The sequence below is a fragment of the Haliaeetus albicilla genome, chromosome 17 (assembly GCF_947461875.1).
Source record: "Haliaeetus albicilla chromosome 17, bHalAlb1.1, whole genome shotgun sequence".
Taxonomy (NCBI): domain Eukaryota; kingdom Metazoa; phylum Chordata; class Aves; order Accipitriformes; family Accipitridae; genus Haliaeetus; species Haliaeetus albicilla.
This window is the reverse complement of record NC_091499.1, coordinates 11,455,309-11,474,167: the sequence shown is the minus strand read 5'-3', so window position 1 is coordinate 11,474,167 and position 18,859 is coordinate 11,455,309. Positions and strand designations below refer to the sequence as shown.

Sequence of the window (18,859 nt, the reverse complement as noted above, 5' to 3'; positions counted from 1 at the left end):
AGAAGCAAAACTCCTGGGTTGAGATAAGAACGATTTAATAGAACAGAAAAGAAGAAACTAATAATGATAATGATAACACTAATAAAATGACAACAGTAGTAATAAAAGGATTGAAATATACAAATGATGCGCAGGGCAATTGCTCACCACCCACCGACCGACACCCAGCCAGTCCCCGAGCGGCGATTCCCTGCCCCCCACTTCCCAGTGCCTAAACTGGATGGGACGTCACATGGTATGGAATACACTGTTGGCCAGTTTGGGTTAGGTGCCCTGGCTGGGCATGAGAAGCTGAAAAATCCTTGACTATAGTCTAAACACTACTGAGCAGCAAACTGAAAACATCAGTGTTATCAACATTCTTCACATACTGAACTCGAAACATAGCACTGTACCAGCTACTAGGAAGACAGTTAACTCTATCCCACCTGAAACCAGGACATCTGGCCATAGGCAGAGGTCATGATGGGCTGCAGAATCAAGGGACAGCAAAAGAAGTGCTGAGCTTTCCATCAGTGTTGAGCTTTGTGATGCTGTGGCCTGATTACTACTCGTACTCAGACTTGCCAGTTGATGAACTTGCTCATACATCACCACTAACTGCAGCTGCGGCAGCAGGATTTGCACGTTTGCATGTGCCACGGCAGCCACAAAGGGGTACATTTTCTCTCCTGCTAGGCAGAGCTTGCAGGAGCAGTAGATGGGATGAGGACATTAAAAGAACACACAGATCTGTAAACTTCTCAGATTTCCCACCTCATGTCTCCCAGCCATTCTGTGTCCTGGGAATATATCTGCTTTTTGGTCTAACAAAACAAAGCAGCTTGGTATCCTCCAAGATCTGTGCAAACCTCAGAGGTGGGGCCAGATGGGAAGGTGACTGTATGCTCTTGGTGGTTATCTCAGGTCTTCTTTTGACACTGAGGAGAGTCTGGCCACCCATGGCTTCTGAGGCAGCTCCTCCAAAAGAAGTGTTCCAGGGTTAGGACAGGGGAAGACTTGTGCAGAAAAGAAATTATAAAATAAAAACATTTTTGGAGTAAAGTTTAGTGCATTTCTTAAATGATAAGAAATACAACAAACAAAATCCAATTAAACAGGACAGGATTTAAAATATTGCACAAGTTTACTGAGAAGTTAGACCACAGACAAAAAGAAAACAATTTGCATTTTGGTAGTCAACTTATTATGTATGGGACACATGGCTCCTATACATACATTTGAAAGTGAAATCTGATTTGACTGTGCTTAGTATTTGCATAACTGACAGGGCTAAGTTGAGTGTACCTCAGTGGCAGAGTGCTAGCCTGAACTTGCCAGAGAAAGATCTACCCGACGCTCAGGAGACCCTCAGGAAGAACAGCCACATTTACTTGCAGAGGACAGCTTAACAGAATGATTAGGCATCAGCCTAACTGACAAAATCTATTTTAACAGAAATAAATTTTGCGTAATAGCCTCAGAAGATACAAATTACCGGAACTAAGTTTGTTGTTGTTGTTGTTTTCCTTTTCAAATGCTTAATAATTTTAAATTGCTTCAGCTACTGGTTATATTTCACCTTGAATGAACATCTCATTTTTTTCACCCAAGAGGAAGATTCTCTCTGATCTTGTGTTTCTTTGATACAGTATTTCTTTCTTTCCTTCAGGAGAAAAATGAGCTGGGGATTCCTACGTGATCTGCTGAGTGGAGTGAATAAATATTCAATAGGAATTGGAAGAATTTGGGTAGCAGTTGTGTTCATATTCCGCTTACTGGTTTATATTGTGGCCACAGAAAACATCTGGAAATATGAACATGATGAATTTGAATGCAATATCAAGCAGCCTGGTTGTGAAAATGTCTGCTTTGACCATTTTTTCCCTGTCTCCCACATCAGTCTTTGGGCTTTGCAATTAATCATGGTCTCCACCCCTTCACTCTTGGTTGTTTTTCACGTTGCTTACCGAGAGAAGAGAGAGAAACACCACAACCAGAAACTTTATAAAAGTCCAGGAGAGATAGATGGTGGATTGCTGTGCACTTACCTTATCAGCCTTATTTTAAAAATGGGATTAGAAATAGTTTTTCTTGTTCTGTTTTATAAATTGTATAATGGATTCAAAGTACCACGTCTTGTGAAATGTGACATAAGACCATGTCCCAATACTGTAGACTGCTTTATTTCCAAACCCACAGAGAAGATGATTTTCCTATATTTTCTGGTGGCAACTTCATGCCTATGCATTGTATTAAATCTAAGTGAATTGAGTTATCTCATTTTCAAATACTCCATAAAATGTTATCCGAAGAGGTACATCAAGAAATGTCAAGGCTCAAAAAGTGATTGCCACAAATCAGGAATCATGGGTCACAACAGACCAGCAGCTGCAGGACGGTTCCACAACAGCTGCCCATCCTTGCCTCTGCATATACAAGACAAACGTGAAAAAAGTTCCCTGTTGACTTAAAAGAAGGCTACAGACCACCTTCCCGTTACACAAGCTGTATTTGATGAATTGCTTTTCCAATCAGTGCTTTACAGAACTGAAAGGATAGTTATGTAGGAAATACTTTTTCTCTATTAGTTCCCCCTTACTTGAGTGGATAAATTCAGTTGCATTATGTATGTCATACAGAGAATCATCTAGATCTTTTCAGGTTGCAACGAGGTGTATAAGTCTGAAAATTCCATGAAGTTTTAATATAAACACAGACACGATAAATCATGCTGAAACAATTGCTCAAACAGTTGTGTTTTGAATATTACACAGAATTGCTTTGGTACGAGCAAAAAAAGAGGCTTTTTATATGCAGAGTTGGAAGAACCTGGGATTGATTAAGACACAGAATGGTAAGGGGATGTACAGCATCTGTCAGATGAGTGGATATGGTAACTGTTGAAACAGCAATCAGGAAGCGCTGGCATACAGTGGCTGCTGGTGTCTTGAAGTGAGCTGGACGGTCACAAGCCCATTCCACTGGCCTACTGTAAAACATCTCAAAAAAAAAAAAAAAAAAAGAGGTAGACATACCTAGTTTGGCCCATGGTGGTAAAGATGGACCTGGTTATTTAGCTATTTGTGGAGCACCTCCTTCTGGAGGTATTTGAGCCCTTTACAGTTTTTAGGGTATTTATCATCAGAACACATCCTGTAAGAAAAGGTACTTGGCTCAAACTTGTGCAGGCAGCACATACCAGAGTACAGAGTTAACTCCTGGTTGGCACCAAGCAGGTCCTGAGTCATTAGACTTTTCTTCTGCTCTGTGGCTGTGGCATTTAAGGGAAAAGATCATTCCCAGTTCCCCAGGATCTGAGAGGAACGTAGACCGCACAATATGGCAATTGTAGTAGCCAGTAGTCCTAGTATTCAGTAGCCTGGAATCCGGTCCCTTTAGTAAGGCTGAGAATACTGCTGCTCCTTTAGTAGATTTCTCTGCCACAGAAGAACATGTAAAATCTAGAAATACAAAAAGCTTCTCATAGAAACAAAGATCACCTATTCCCTCCCCCCAAATTTCAGAAGTATTACTTAAACACCACACACCTCTGCTCTTTGTTATGTGTGTTGCTTGGGCTAACAGGAAAGGGACAGAAATTAGTCAAGACATGTCTTCTGTTGAACCTAGACTTCTGAGACAATAGAAATTGGAGCCTAAAAAGACTTACTTCAGGGTAGTGTTCTCTTTCCATTGCTGGGATGAAAGAACTTAGGACATGTATCAGTACTGAGCCTGATCAAAATACACCCTTTAAGGAAAAACACGACCTGCAATAAGTGGAGCTGCCTGAGTGCTGAACCAATTTTTTTGTTCATACCAGGATAAAGAGGAGAAAACAGTAGCAAAAGCACGTTACTATTACTGCTGCCTGAATATTCAACCAATGTTATTGCTTGTGCTAGGATAAAGAAGAGGAAACAGCAGCAAAAGCATGTTAAGTATTTTTTCACTCCCAAACCCCCCAGCTTTGGTTACAAAGCATTACTTTATGAGTACTGGGGTAGCAGTTACAGAATTAACTTTTAACAACTAATGAATAAACTACGTGCCTCTGGCCATGATTTTCAAGCTTTTTTGCCAAAATAAGCTTGCCTTGATAAAAGGTGAAAATACACTTGCTGCTGCTGAACTTCGCAGCACAGCGGTCCCTCAGATACTAGCTTGCCAGCTTGTGGCCAGTTAAAGTTTTACATCTGGATTGACGCTGAATCTGTGTGTGTATCAAGACAACGCGCTTTACACAATTCAGAACATTTTCTATTAAATCTCTACATACACAGAATGTGGCTCATAACAGAAATGCAGTTAGAAACTCTTTTGTAGCTACTGAACAAAACCCACCAAGGAGTGCATGAAGCAAAACCATTGCCCATCAGCCCTGTGTAACTGTGACTGCCACAGTCTCAGTAACTGAGAACAAACCCCTGAATTATCTTGGCCCTTTCGTACCTTAATGCATCATTTTTTAAGACAAGGGTATCGTGGATGGAGTGATGCACTTCACTTGTAAGAGAGAAGTAGCAATACGTTTATTGACATAAAACAGCGTTTTAACCAAGTTTGATAGTAAATGCGACAGTGGTTTAACAAGATGTGATGGCAGGGTTCACTTGAGTATTTATTGCATAGAGGACAGGGTCAGACAAAACTGTCAGGGAGACCCTCCCGTTGAGTCAGTAGGTTCAGAAAGGAGCCCCTTGCATTCTGAACTCCTTCTCAGAGGGGAGTCTAGGTGCGGCTGGATCCACTCCTAGTCTCAGACTTGGTCAATGGTTTATGTCTAAAGGATTATGTATATGCAATCAATCCTTTACCTCACCTAGCTAAGATTTCAAAGTTTAGCATGCCATTAATCACTTATTGAGAATCTGTTATGGCAAGGAATCTCTCAGCCTCGAGGAGTAACCTTGGGAGGCATCCCTGCTCAACAGGAGATCCTGCCATGCAGGAGAGCTCAACAGGCCCTGGGCTGTCCGCTATTTATGGAGTAAGATAATTGACTCATATTTACATACTGACTACAGGTATTAGTTTCTTCCAAATTTGGCTCGAGTCGGACATCGACCAGCACTGTGGTTAGGTGGGCACATTGTTCAAATTAGCCCTTGGCTGTTGTGTTGTTGTCTTGTCTTCCCCAAACCCACTCCGAGCCAGACGCGGCCGTCACGACCAGACACATCCACTCCGATCGCCACTGGTGGTTATCGCTTGAGCAGGGTTATGGGAAATACAGGTCTGGTTGGGGGAGGAGGGCAGGGAGCACACCATCACAAAGGGCAACACTATCAAAATAAAAAATGCTTCCAAAATGACTGTTTTTTAATTACTGGCGACAGATTTTAAGACAGCACATTAATGAAAAAGTATTTTTTTTTAAAGCAAGGTTTATTTGAGAGAAAATGAAGAGAAGCAAACACAGTTTAGCCAACACAGATTTCTGATTAAATTTGTGCATTAGCTGCTCTCTAATAAAAAAGTATATTAAGTCAGGGCTTGATGGGTTTTAGAGCACCCCCTAAAGCTCTATGGCTGGTCAGAGCTTCTCGCTTAGACCAAAAATTTGCCTGTGAAATAAGAACTTTAATTCTTTGGAATGTATATTCAAGGTTTTATTTCTAATTCTATCTTCAACAGCCACAAAATGATAAATAAATTCTAAAATCAACAGGTTTCAAGTCTCAAAGGATACTTCAGTTTTGACAAAGCCAGTACCTTACATGAGAAATATTCTGAAAAATTATTATGGACCAACTCTGTGTAACCCCAACTCACTCGCAGCAAACCGCCAAGTGGCTTTTACATCACATGCTGCAAAATTAGTGTTTGACAGAGCCACTAATGAAAAGGAAATGAGCATCACACGAGGCAGCTCCATCAGATTTTACTTAACCTGAGAGAACAGAAACAAACTCATCTCCTTTCTGAACCCTTGCTCTTGGCCAGCATTTGGTCTTTTACTGGCTCCTTTCCTTCCACAGCCCTTTCCCTGCCTTTATACTCCTTTGTCCTCCAGTTTAAGTTTCACACATCCACCCATCCCTGAAGTAATTTGCTCTTACATTTTTGGTTCAAATGAGTTCATAGGCTCGGTCTCTAAACTAAAGGTTTAAGGGCTTTTTTGTGTATTCAACTTCCAAATCACTCAAACAGGCAAAATTGAAAAAATTTCAAGTGCTACGTTTTTTCTTTTTAAAGTGTAAAAGTTCAGTCTCCTCAAGCACATAGCAACTGGTAGGAAGCTGATCTGAGCCCATACTGTAATGGAGAAATAACATGATCACTCCATGTCCATTCATACAAAAATATTTACCTCATTCATATTTCAGAACATCTCTGCAAACATTAAAAGATCCAAGTCTTACACAGATCCTCATTTTCTTTAAAACCCAAGTAACCTCCTTGCCTTGTGACAGACAAGGACTGAAAAAAAGTCACAGGAAAAAATATTTCCCTCTTTGCTGATAGTTTCTTCCCTCTACTCCCATCTCCAGTACCCCTGGCCCTGTTTCCCACCCCTTCAATAGGATCATCTTCTCCACACCAAGGCTCCAGCTAGGGGTGAGCAGAGCACGAGCAGGAGCTCCTCTAGCCTGGGGCACCTAAACCTCAGGGCAGGGTGTCCCCGCCTGTGCAGGTGGGAGCCCCAGCCAACAAATTCTTTGGCACGGAAACTAATTGCAAGAATACAGCCAACTACTTTTCCTCACCTGGACCACGGACTGTTTTCAGCATTACTTTCACAAGCATCGCTCCCTCACCATCCAACAGCCACAGGCAGGACATCCCAGCAGAACGCTCTAGGACCAACGGCCACCCCAAAACACGTGAGGACAAACCCACTGCTCTTATTTACACCGAATTAGGGCTCAGACAATGTAAGATTTCTTTATAAACATAGTTAACTACAAGAGAGGCTGACTGCCGGTTTAAAGATGTCTTTCAATCACAAAATAGTCCGTGCTCTGCATCCAGACTCCTCAATTTGGTTGCTTCCCCATCAGCAACAACTGCCATTTTAGTCAGCGCGTTCCTGATGGCGACTAGGGGTTTAAAAGAAAGTGTCCTTGCTTAAATGCACCACAGTTCATGGGTGATGTGTCTGGAAGACAAAAGGCACAGAGGAGGAGGAAGAAGAAAGAGAGAGGGGAGAAGACGGAGTGGGACCGGGCGGCGGGGCAGGGCCCAGCAGCACCCATGGGTGCTGGGGCACCCTGCGGGCAGAGATGGTGCTGGTAGAGCTGGGCTTGGCCACCCTGGAGCCCCATCCTGCCCGGCAGCCCCAAGGGCAGGGGTACGGCTCTGGGCTCTGGAGGAGCTGTCAGTTCAGCTATAGCAGGAGGCTTTATACATCGCTCAAGGTAAAATATCTAATCGCAAATACCAGATTTATTTCCTCAGGAACTTTTCTAGGTGGCTTTACCAAACCACAGTGCCCCCTGCAGTCCATGACATCTTAAATCAGACTCTGCCTTCAGTCCCCTGCTTTAAGTTTAAAATACTTTTTTTGAAAAGGAAAAAAAATACCATACTAGCTTACCTGTTGGACAGGCTGTCAGTACCCACCTAGAAGAGAGTGTGCCCCGGAGGGCACTGACTATATTGGTACAGCACTCACTACAATTGGATTAATTGGGGTAAGAATGAGACAATATTAAAAATTTCATTCTCATAAATTCAGACCCCACACTCAGATCCAAACCAGAAATTACTTCCTTGATATTTATGACATTGGAATTTTTTTTCCTTTTTTTTTTCTCTTTTAATTAGCATTCTAGTATAGCACTGTGTAGCTAAATAGTTGCATGCTATTCTCAGTCTAAAAACTGCAAATGATACGGTATCTATCATCAGGAATGTCAATGTTGAAACTATTTAACTTACACAACACAAAATTCTTCTAAAAATTAACAGTTGTGAGGTCTGTCAACAGTGACTGCAGTGGTTAGGTACATCTGAAAACAAGAGATTTCAGGCAAGCTTTGTGGATCCTCTCCAGAGGAGGTTCTCTGCCCTCTTCTCCCCTGCAGAAGATCTCTACAATCACTGCGGCTGGCATCCAACAGCAACTCCATCCAGGGAGGCCACATGGCCTCTGGTAGGTAGAACGTGGCATCATGCATAATCAATGCAACAATTATAACGATTTCTCCTAGAGTTAAAACGCAAGGATTTGTTTTGGTTTTATCATTCTCAGACCACAACTTTGATTTACTAACTTGGCAGAATTATCAGTTCAGTCACTCAGGAGGGATTTAAAGCAAGAGGAGTGAACGGGCTCTGTTCAAATGGAAGCATGGGCTGAGAAGGTATGCAATTTAGCACCAGATAGCAAACCAAGGGCTATGCCCAAGTTGAAATGCTGTTGCCTTTCTGCTTTTTCATACATAATCCTCACTCGCACAACAAGTCACTTCATTTGGTTGTAGGAATGTGCCCTCTGCATTGATATTCAAGTAAACTGTCAAAGATTCCAGGTGAATAGCTTAAGAGCAATCAAGTGTAGCATTTAATGCAAAGCTTTACATGGCAAGACAAGTTTATAGGGGAAAAAAAAAATCAAGCCAATCTCTCCCAAGATAAAGACTATTTTATATTACTGAAGGTAGGTCACATCCAGTAATGAGAATAATCCAAGAAAAATTTTTGGTACCACACAATCCAGCTGGCTTGTCCCATCTGAGTTAAGCATAATCACGCATGAAAACCAACACTGAAGATTCCTGGGTACTGACAGCTCCCACCAACGCATTCACGCTTTTGGTTACTCAACAAACTGGATACCTGTCGTTTTGGTTAGCAGCATACAGAGAAATTGCTCCAATCCCGGGCACTACAAGCGGCACCGCTTCTGAGGCTTGTTCCAGTGTGGAAAAGAGAGAGGTGGTGAGAGTGCTGCCAGGTACAGTCAGCAAGAGGCAGAAGAGCGCGGATGGAGCCTGTGCCATCAACAGAGCACAACCACCGAGTTTATCTGCAAGATCACAATCTCACTTCCCTTTCAGAAAGTGCCTTGTTTATTCAGTTTTTAATGGTATGGCATAAGGACTCATGTATTTTATAGATAGATACCAAATTGGTATTATCAAAATAAACCATCTGTTTTATAAACCCACTATTTACAAAAAAGGTTTCTGAAGTTTTTTTGTTTTGTTTTTTTTTTTAACAAAAATTAAACTATACACCAATCTAAGTTACAGAAACAAAAATAACCTTTATAAGATCACATGTATAAAACAAGAAATGAAATGTGATTTTATTTAAGGCAATACTGGGCTACTTCACAAATCACCACCTCAAATATATACACTGCTCCACACTACTAATTTTCTATCACATTCACAACGGATTCTTTAATACCAAATATTGTTTTAAATCTCCAATGTAGCAAACTATTTTTATTCACATTTCCATTTTTATTATGGAATCATAAATGCTTTGTATCCAATTAAAAGCAATGAAAAATGTAGCTATAAGAAAACTATTATATTTATGAGTTAACTACATATGAATATCATCCATAGATACTGGATGTTAAAATCTACAAAAATGAGAGTGTGTCAGTACGTTTAACCTATGAAATGTGATCTTATCCAGCTCCTCTCCTGTAAATAAATGCTTTATGCAAAATAAACTGGATATGGCAGACTTAACTAGTTTTAGTTCAAAAGTTCTTAATTTAAAATGATTAAAGGACAGTTTTAAAAACTTGCTCACTTAGTTACAAATTAAAATTCCGAATATAAATGTGTCATTTAATAGTTTAGACTTACAGACTGCTGGTGGCAGCAAATGATTTACAATAATAAATATATACAAAAAAAAAAATGTATCTACAAATAAAGAGTACTGTTATACATGAGCAGTGACCTGGTGAAAGATACCAATCACAGACAACTCACAAAGATTTAGTTCATGGAAAGGACAATCTTGGTAGAAAGTTGAGGTTTTGATCAAGTATTTACAAAACTGAAGCAATTACTCTGTTCTTCAAGTCCCATAGGGATAAAAACAAATAAGACATTTACATGACTCATGTCATGTTTTTTGCTAGATTAAATCACTTCAAAATAAAAGAGCTCCACAGTTACTAGCATGCTTGATGGCTTCCTATTCAAAATAAATTTTATTACAGGTCACGGTTAAACACATTACTTTTTCAGTATTTTGACTCCCCTTCCTCGGTACCCATAACAATTACTTTTGCAGCTGTAACCTCTGGATTATCCTCCCAACGTCCTTCGAGCTTTCTCAAACTGACGATAGGTTTCATTTCCTGAAGTTGCTTCAACACACGCTCAGTGCAGTCTTTAAAAGTCTTGTCTAAAACTATCTTTACGTTATCACCACATGGAAGCCGTGATGGGTTGGCAAACGGTACAAGGGTTTCAGTTTCAGAACATGACCAAATGACATTATTACTTGCTACGGAGGTCTTCTCGTTGGATTTTCTTGAGTTCGAATGGGATCCTTTTTTGGTTCCGCTGCTGTGGTAGTCTCTTTCGGTGTTTTTCTTTTGCTTCACAGCAGACTCTTCAAGGAACTTGAGGAATGACACTTCAAAACCCATCGGCTTAAATGAGCTCCAGTCGAAAGCTGCAGGTTGCTCTTCAGCCGTTTGAATGGCAACAGCAGTCTCTTCCTCCCTGTGCATGCTACTCACGTCAGCAGGCAGTACTTCCTCAGTTTTTTCGGCTCTCCTCCTCTTATTCTGAGATACGTTTTTTTCTTTGTTTGCTCTTTTTAAATTGTTTGATTTTTGCTTTTCTGACGGGCAGGAGCTGGTCTCCTGCAAGTCACTATTTACACTGGAAGAGATTTTTGCTTGATTTTCAGCACTTGAACAATCCTCGTTAATCAGTTTAGTAATGAATAGTTCTGTCAGTTCGTCCACTTCATCCTTCTCACCTTTTTCAGTTTCCTTTTGCGGTAATGTAGATGTGCTTGAATCATTATTGCTCACTATCAAACTCAGTTCAGGCTCTTTCACATCACTTTTTTTATCAGTCTCCTCTTGCTCACAAGAGGCTTCTTTTACTTGTGAGACAGAGTGCTTTTTAGATACAATAAGAAGATTTCTGTGTTGGGAAGTAAATGCTTTGGACAGCTTGTGACATTTGTAATGCCTTATTATGTTACTTTCGCTTGTAACTACAGAAGAACATCCCTTTATCATACATGGATACTGAGTTATGAATCTACTTGTACATTCTGATAAGGCATCATTTCTAGCCTTTATTGAAAATACGTGCTTGCCGCGTTTCAGTGAATAAGCCTTATTTTCTTGAACTTGCATTCCTTTTGAGTTTTTGGTTTCCAAGTTCACATTTTTCTTTCGTTTTGTTTTCACCGACAGCCTGTTACCTTCTTTTCCCGATCGGTTTTTTAGTCCTCTCTGTTTGGACTTTAATGGTTTCTCCTGATTTGCTTTGCTTGAAATGTTTTCCTGACCTGGTGTCAATCTCCTAGGTCTTATTAGATGATCTTTATGCTTATCATTATGTTTGTTAAAAATATGCCTCAACAGGTTAGACCTAGTAGCATAAATACGGTCACAGCCTTCACAGTCACACTTGAATACGCCGTCATCTTCTACTTTGTTTGGTCTTATCTTAATACCGTGATCTGCCTCAAGATGTACAATGTAGTTAAGATATGCTGTAAACGAAGACTTACATTGAGACTGATCGCAAGAAAACCTTCCTGCCTCTGGAGCTGATTTCATGTTTCCAATTTGCTCTGGGGTCATGTCATGAAGCTTCATATAATGTTGTATCAAGCTGGTAACTTCCTGGAAAATGCGAGAGCAGTCACTCACCTCACACCTGAACTCTCTGACAGCAGGTTTGGTTTCCACCTCATCACGTTCCTCTTTGCCGGGCTCGTTCTCCTCCTCCACTTCAGCAGAGAAGGCAGGGAGGTCTGATTTGTGCACAGCTTGGTAATGAAGGATTAGGTTTTGTTGTATCGTAAAAGCTGCGAAGCAACCCTGATGGACACACCGGTATGGTCTATAAGGGCTGTATCTAGTGGGAAACTCCAGAGATTTCGTTACGGGCTTCCTACGTTTTCTCTCCTCTTTTTCCTTCCTGTACCTCCTAACCTTGCGTACTTTGGGTTGTGCCTGCGTACTACCGAAAGAGGCTGCATTATGCTGCTCCGGTGGAACAGAAACCACTTGGGGAGGTTTTTCCAGTCTTTCGGGAATATTATTTTCTGGTAGAAGTTTTTCCAAGACTTTTACAGGCTCTACAACTTCCTTTATCTGAGCTTCTTTGACCAATGGAGCTGCAGTTTTGTTTTCTATTATTAGTGTCTGCAAAGTTTTTATTTCAACAGGTCGCGGGGCTGTGTTTACAGTTTCATTTTGAGATCTTCTGCCATAAGGCCTTTTAATTTTTAATTTTACCATCTCCTCTGTTGTAAAATGATGTACAAGCTGACAGTGTGCTCGGAGATTAGAGTTTCTTGTGAATGTTTTTGGACAGGTAGCTACAACACATTTGAATGGGGCATACTTCAGTTGATGTTTCTTAATTTCTAGTATCATTTCTGCAGTGTACTGATGAACCTTGCCATAGTGTTTAAATAATGCATCTTTTGTCATAGCACTATAATTACAGCCTGGATCCTGACATACAAAAGGCTTATTAACTTTATCACTAAACTGAATGTTACTTGCCTCCGAAGATATCTGGATGAGGGGTTTATTTTCAGTTGATACAACAGGAACTGCTGGTGCTAGCATATCTGCTGGAGGGCACTGGGAAACAGTCTCAGACACCTGAATGGGTGAATCATTTTCTAGTTTCAGTTTTTGCAAGCCCTCCAAAATTTCCAATATTTGAGTATCATCCTTTTGAGATGTCTCAGACTGAGCAAAGCTACTCTTTGCAGCAGTGACATTCCCCACGTGCACGGCAAACTGTGCAGGAGTGGGTAGTTTTACACTATGTGCAGAATTTCCCGAAGAAGCCTGTGCATTATTTACTTGTGAGTTCTGTCCTGAAGCAGCAACAGTATCCTGAATTTCAGTTTTCACCTCAAGTATCTGTGAATTCATAGCAGTTTTAATTATTTCCAGAGTTTTTTCAAAGTTCTGCATAACATTGTCTTCTGAAATCTGTTCCTCCGAATTTGCTTGCACACAGGAATTTACAGCCATCATTTGGGAATCCCCATTTTCAGTTTTTACTGTTAAAGAGGGTAGCATTGTATGAGCCTCGAGATTTGTTTTGAAGTTCTCTTTGATACTGGTCATGAATAACTGATTGTCAACATTATTGAGTTTCTGCGTGAGATTTTCCACCACCGCTTGAGAGCCACAATTTGCCAGCAAGTTGGACTGAAACCTTTCTCCCTGCATTTGCACATTTCCTTCGGTGCTTTTGGTAAGAAGTCCCATTGTTGTTGTATTATTTACTGCTACTTTCTGTGATGTATTGGGCACAAGCAAGGGCGTAGTTGCTTTTCTCTTCCTCTTTGAAGCACTGGTTCCCTTCTTATTCAAGTTGCTTGATCCTGAATTCTGGGGACTACTTATAACTGAAACTCGTGAACTGTTCCCTGCAAAGTTTTGCGTTGCTGCAACAGTATTAGAAAATGAGCTAGGACATAAGCCATTTTCAATAGTCTTTAGCATTAAGTCTTCTGTTGCAAAAACAGGCAAACTCTTGCATTCGTTTATTGGAGGAATTTTGGCATTGAGGGTCCTGTTTTGGTCTGTTAGCAGGGTACTGGGGTTACAGACTGTCTGCAGCAGAGGGGACGTGGTTGAGTTGGGGAGAACAGCTGCATTTATCTGAGTCGTACCAGTGACGCAACTTGTTGTAACTATGTGTGGAAGTACTTCTGTGTTATCAAAGGTACTCGGGATGCCTGCAGTTTCCAAGGCTTGTTTTATAATTTGATTTCCTTCCTCATTCCCACTGGTATTAAAGTTAGTCACACTGGCCCGTGGAAACATAGTCTGCAGTAAGGCTGTGGAATGATTTTCAGCTGCAAGTAACTGGAGGAACGATGGATCTTTAAAACATGTCTCTGGACTGAAGGCAGAGTCCTGGGGTTGCTGCAAGTTTAATGAATTTGAGGAAAGAATCATACTGGCAAGCAAAGACTGTCCATTAGCCTGCAGAGCTTCTGGAGAAATTTCTGATCCTTCAAGAGGCTTACAGTAAGACCTCTTAGATAAGTGACCACCAAGTGATCTAGGATTAGTGAAAACTCTGAAACACCTGCTACAGATAAATTTGCCATCCCTAATTATTGCTGGCCACTTTGCCCGCTTGTTATGTTTTGGCTTCCTTTCTTTCCCATTCAGGCCCTGGCCACGATCTTTTTTCACCTTTTCTGAAGCTGGATGTTGAGAACTAGTTTCACTGAAGTTATTTTCATTACTCAATCGTGAGGGAAATATTTGATCAACAGTCTCCTCTTTTGGGAAAGCAGAACTAGTGTTTCCTTCTAGTTGTGATGAAAAGTTATTTGTGTTATTTTCCAGTTGTGAGAAGACTGAATTTGGAGGATTCTCTGCTGATGAAGGAAAGAGAGATATTGGACCGTTTTCTGCAGGCAAAGGAAGAAAAGGATCTGAACCACCATCAATATTCAGAGGCATAACTGTTTTTGCCAAATCGTCCAACTGCGAAGGTAAGGTTGCACCAGACAAATTTTCCATTTGTGAACATAAAACACTCTCAGGCTCACTTTTAATACGAGTAGACAAACTTGGATTTATGACACTTTCAACTATAGGCAACACAGGACTGGCCAAGTTTTCTAGGTGGGTTGGAAAAAGCGTACTTGAGACATGTTGCACTTGACTGGAACAGGTAGGATTCAAATTAGGTTTGTTCTGTGCGGTAAAAGCAGCACCACTGGGATTGCCCACTTGCGATGGCATAAGATATACAATCTTCCCATCGTTCGGCACATTTTGCAGATTGCTGGATTTTCGTGGTTTCTTATTTTTACGCTGCATTTTAAAAGCAGCATATTGATCGGGGTGTGCTGCCTTCATATGTTTGCCGATGCTCTGTGACGAGTTGTACGTTCGAGTACAACCCTCAACCTGACAATTAAATTTCTGAGTTGGGGCTGCTGGTGACACAGCTGGAACTAAAGAGCTATTTATGTTAGGCTGCGAAGGAATAAATGTAATACTTTCTAAAGTTTTTAAAGGCAGGTTATATAGATTAGCTGCAGCCTTAATACTGTCTTCAATTTCAAGTTTGGAAATGGGTACACTGTTTCGATATCCTGCCTGATTCTGCATGCTGAATGGATTAACAATGTTCACTTGTCTTTCTAAGCTTTTTGATTCAAGGGCTTCTGGTTTTAGTGTGTCTGAGGTCACAGAAATATTTTGAACATTCTGAGTTTGACTGAGAGAGTCTTCTTCCTTTCTCTCTTGGAAAACTGGAAGACAAGAGTCAACCGATGAGCACAACTGTTGGGCTCCAGGTTTAGTGGTATCTACTTTACTGGCAGTAGCAGCCAATTTACCTCTTTTTACAAAGTTATCTCGGATCTTCTGGTTAACAGCAGGCACCTTAATGCTGCTTGCTGGAATTGCCACTTCTGTCTTCACTGAACCTGTAGGAGACTGCTCCGAACCAGCATTAGGCAAGGAATCGCTTTGCCGCAGCATACCCGCTGATGTGTTTACACTTTCATTCCCTACTGGTTCTGCTTTGATTTGATTCCAGACAATGTTTTCTCCTTCAGTAAAACTACTTCGGTTGTCAGCCAGAGGAGATGTCAATTCCTCTTTAACAGCAACTCCATCGGTATTTTCATTAGCTTTAGAAGGTTGACTAAGATCAGGCTGATTAGTCTGGCTTTCAGGCTGTTGCGCTTTTTCAGGCTGCTTGTTGTGATCGTCAACATGCTTTTCCAGTTCGTTCTGAGAACGGTATACCTTTCCGCAGCCTGTGACTTTGCAGGTATAGGTATTATAGTGTTGTGCTTCGTGATCATAGAGTAAATAGGCTTCAGAAAACACTCTGCCACATTTAGGAAACATACACTTGGCTCTGAAGACTTGATGCTCTTTCCTATGTGTCAGCAGCTCAGCATAACTGTTAAAACCAGCCTTACATTTCATCTGTATGCAGATATAAGGCTTGCTGCCACAGTGCATTTGTAAATGATCATTCAGGTGAGTAACACTTACGAAATGTCGTCTACAGTACTGGCAAATCACTTTTTTGCTTTGCATTTCAAGAAAACGCTTAGCTTCTTCATTATCTTTATGCCCCTTTGCATGTGCTATTAGATTTTTAAAATATTTAAAGCCTTTTTTACAAAATGTTACAGGGCAGGTGAATTCATTAACAGGGAGTGGCTTTTGAACTGGCACTATCTCTGGTATGTAAGGTTTATCTTTGTCATCGTTCTCATCGTCTGAGCCATCGTTATCATTAAACACAATGAAGTCTGTTGAATAGAGACTGTTCTTCTTAATGGGTCGCTGCTCCTGTTTGGATACAGAATCAGTTTTCTGATTCTCGTTGGCAGTTGCTATTTTAGGAGGTCTTCCCAGTCTTCTCAGTGGTTTCATAGCAGCCAATCTCTCTTTGCTGGATTTTTTAACATGCAAAGTTACATGGGGAACAAAGTTTTCTTTAGAATTAAAATTTTGGGCACAAATAGGGCAACTGTAAATTCCATCTTTATAATGTTTTTGTGCATGCCTAACTATTCTATGACCTAGGAATTCTTTGTCACATAACACACAATACTGCATATAAGCTTGCCAGTTCCTAAATCTAGCTGATATGAACCCCCGCTCTCTGAGTTTTTTAATTTCTCTCTTTTTCTGCTTTTCATCTCTGATACCCTTAAGAAGGCTTGTAGCCTCATCAAAAGTGCCCGCAAGCCCATTCACAGAAGTTTCTTTAGTCTCTTCTTGGCAATCCTCAACCTTTTCATAAACTTCACTATCGTTTAGTTCATCTATTGATGACACGATGGATGCCTCCTCTCCCATAAGTGCCAGACACTGACGCTTGAGAGTTTTCCAGTCCCAGAATTCTGGATCAAAAGGCCACTGAGTTTTCAGTACAAGTAAGAGCTCACAGCGCAAAGAATTTGGTATTGGAAGATTCTCTTCATCATACTTCTGGTCAGGCTGATTATATAGCATTTCAACAGCATAATATGCATCCACAGTGGGTTCGAGAAGAAATTCACTCAGCTGACAAGCACGTTTAACTTCCAAATCATCTGGAAGCAAGCAGGAGATAGTCTTGCAAATAGATATCTTGACATCTGTATTTTCACTGGATTCCAAGCGCAATGCTTTCACACACAGTTCAATGCAGGTTGCAAGTCCAGCACCATCGATCTGTAAAGCAAGACTAATTTTAGTAAGCCAACTTATCATAACCCTTTCTATATTTGTAAATAAGAGGTATCACTATTCAAGCTTAAGTGTCAGAAAAAATGCACCTGGAGTTTAACACAATACTTTTTCCTTCAAGAAACATAATGGTTTGTCTTTAGATGCTATTCCTTAAGTTGCATAATTTGTCTTCATGCTACTAAAAAAATGTGGAAGTTTACAAACAACTAAACCACAAATTAATTGTATGTTCTGTCTAGTTTGAGGACTTTAGGACTGTATTTTACAGGTGTTCAGTTTATATTAGAGCCATATTGTTTCTTTTCCACGAAAGAAAGCCTGCCGGTCACGTCACAGTTATTTGAGAGGAGCTTCTATGGAGCATTAACTTAACACTGGGTAGAATTCAAATGGTAAAAAAGTGCTACAGTTAAAGTAAGGGAAGCACGTGATCTACAAAAAGACCTATAATTTGGAAATCACTTAAGGCATAAAGATTTATTTTTATTTTTAAAGATTATGCCACTTCAAAGTCAACTGCCCTCAACCGAACACGTGGCTTCACTCCAACTGAAAGGAGTAAGTATAGTTAAATGTTCCATCATTTAAGTGTTCCAAAGGTCATGTGGTCTTTTCTCATTCATACCCTCAGGCAACGTAAATTACATTTATGTCCACTTTACAGTCCCTTTATGCTGCCAAGGAAGCACAGAGAGGCTGTGGTATACATGAAAATAAAGGCCAGCGAATTTATGAATGCACAAGTCTACTGCCCACGTGGTGTCCAATTTCTGCCATCAATAAAATGATCCACAGCTCACTAGAGGAAAACCAGTATGGCATGGAGCAGACAGAGCTCTTAATATCATAAGACTCTCTGAAATTTATTTTCCTCCCCCTCTCTAACTCCAATTTAGTTCAGATCTTTGGAAAAAATAATCTTTAAGATCAGAAGCCCATGATTAGCCATACCAGAACACGGCAAAAGGAAAAAAGGAATTTTTATTCTTACAATTAATATACCGAGTTACAGAAATCTCCCAATTAAAAGCTTTTGAAGAGCTCAATTTAGCTATAAACATTAAATAGTGCAGCCACTAAAGAGAGGAAACTAGGAAAATTAGATGATAAGGTTAGCTGAGAAAGATTAACAGAGTTTTTAACACAACATTGTATCTAAGTCTACAAAAGGCAAGCATTTCATTTATCAAAACAAACTGCATTCTTAAATGGCAATTCAAAAGGGGTTTTTTTGTGGGTGTTGGGGTTTTTTTTTCTTTAAACTTTCTGTAATTTTCTTATATATTAATATTCAGCCTTTATTTCCTCTCCTCATAAGCTTTTCCTCTCCATTTTCTGTAATATTTGAAATACAGAAAATAATGAAGAGAATGTTAGGACCTGCTAACAAAATACCCCATTTAGAGGACATGGACAATAGTAGAGGCTATAACCTCACCTTCAGTTTTTCCTTCATCTCAGTTGTGGCATCCAGCTCTTCTGTTTATCCCTCAATTTTTTTTCCAAAGGAAC

The 18,859-nt window shown here is 40.4% G+C and overlaps 3 protein-coding genes across 4 annotated transcripts in view; 1 reads left to right on the top strand and 2 right to left on the bottom strand.

The window, feature by feature from the left end:
* Positions 1 to 18,859, bottom strand: part of SMIM8 (small integral membrane protein 8) — a 388,642-nt gene that overhangs the window by 15,292 nt on the left and 354,491 nt on the right. The window lies entirely within an intron of this gene.
* GJB7 (gap junction protein beta 7) lies at positions 1,417 to 9,143 on the top strand. Of its 2 annotated transcripts, XM_009919804.2 has the most exons (2): positions 1,417 to 2,352; positions 8,891 to 9,143. In XM_009919804.2, exons 1-2 carry the CDS (start codon positions 1,659 to 1,661, stop codon positions 9,025 to 9,027), a joined length of 831 nt encoding a protein of 276 aa, XP_009918106.1. In that variant the 5' UTR covers positions 1,417 to 1,658; the 3' UTR covers positions 9,028 to 9,143. The 2 variants fall into 2 exon arrangements, with proteins under 2 accessions (XP_009918106.1, XP_069660915.1); XM_069804814.1 differs by lacking the exon at positions 8,891 to 9,143 and having other exon boundaries at positions 1,417 to 2,459.
* ZNF292 (zinc finger protein 292) overlaps positions 8,555 to 18,859 on the bottom strand; it is a 56,358-nt gene continuing 46,053 nt past the window's right edge. Inside the window, exon 8 of the mRNA XM_069804813.1 lies at positions 8,555 to 17,329. Coding sequence (XP_069660914.1) covers positions 10,142 to 17,329 — 7,188 coding nt within the window. The 3' untranslated portion in view covers positions 8,555 to 10,141. The remainder of the gene's footprint in view (positions 17,330 to 18,859) is intronic.

Bases quoted from the DNA above. Each gene is read 5' to 3' on its own strand.
- GJB7 (XM_009919804.2), top strand. From the start codon at position 1,659: ATGAGCTGGGGATTCCTACGTGATCTGCTGAGTGGAGTGAATAAATAT. The intron at 2,353-8,890 runs GTCACAACAGAC...TGCCAGGTACAG, and splicing joins CCACAAATCAGGAATCATGG to TCAGCAAGAGGCAGAAGAGC.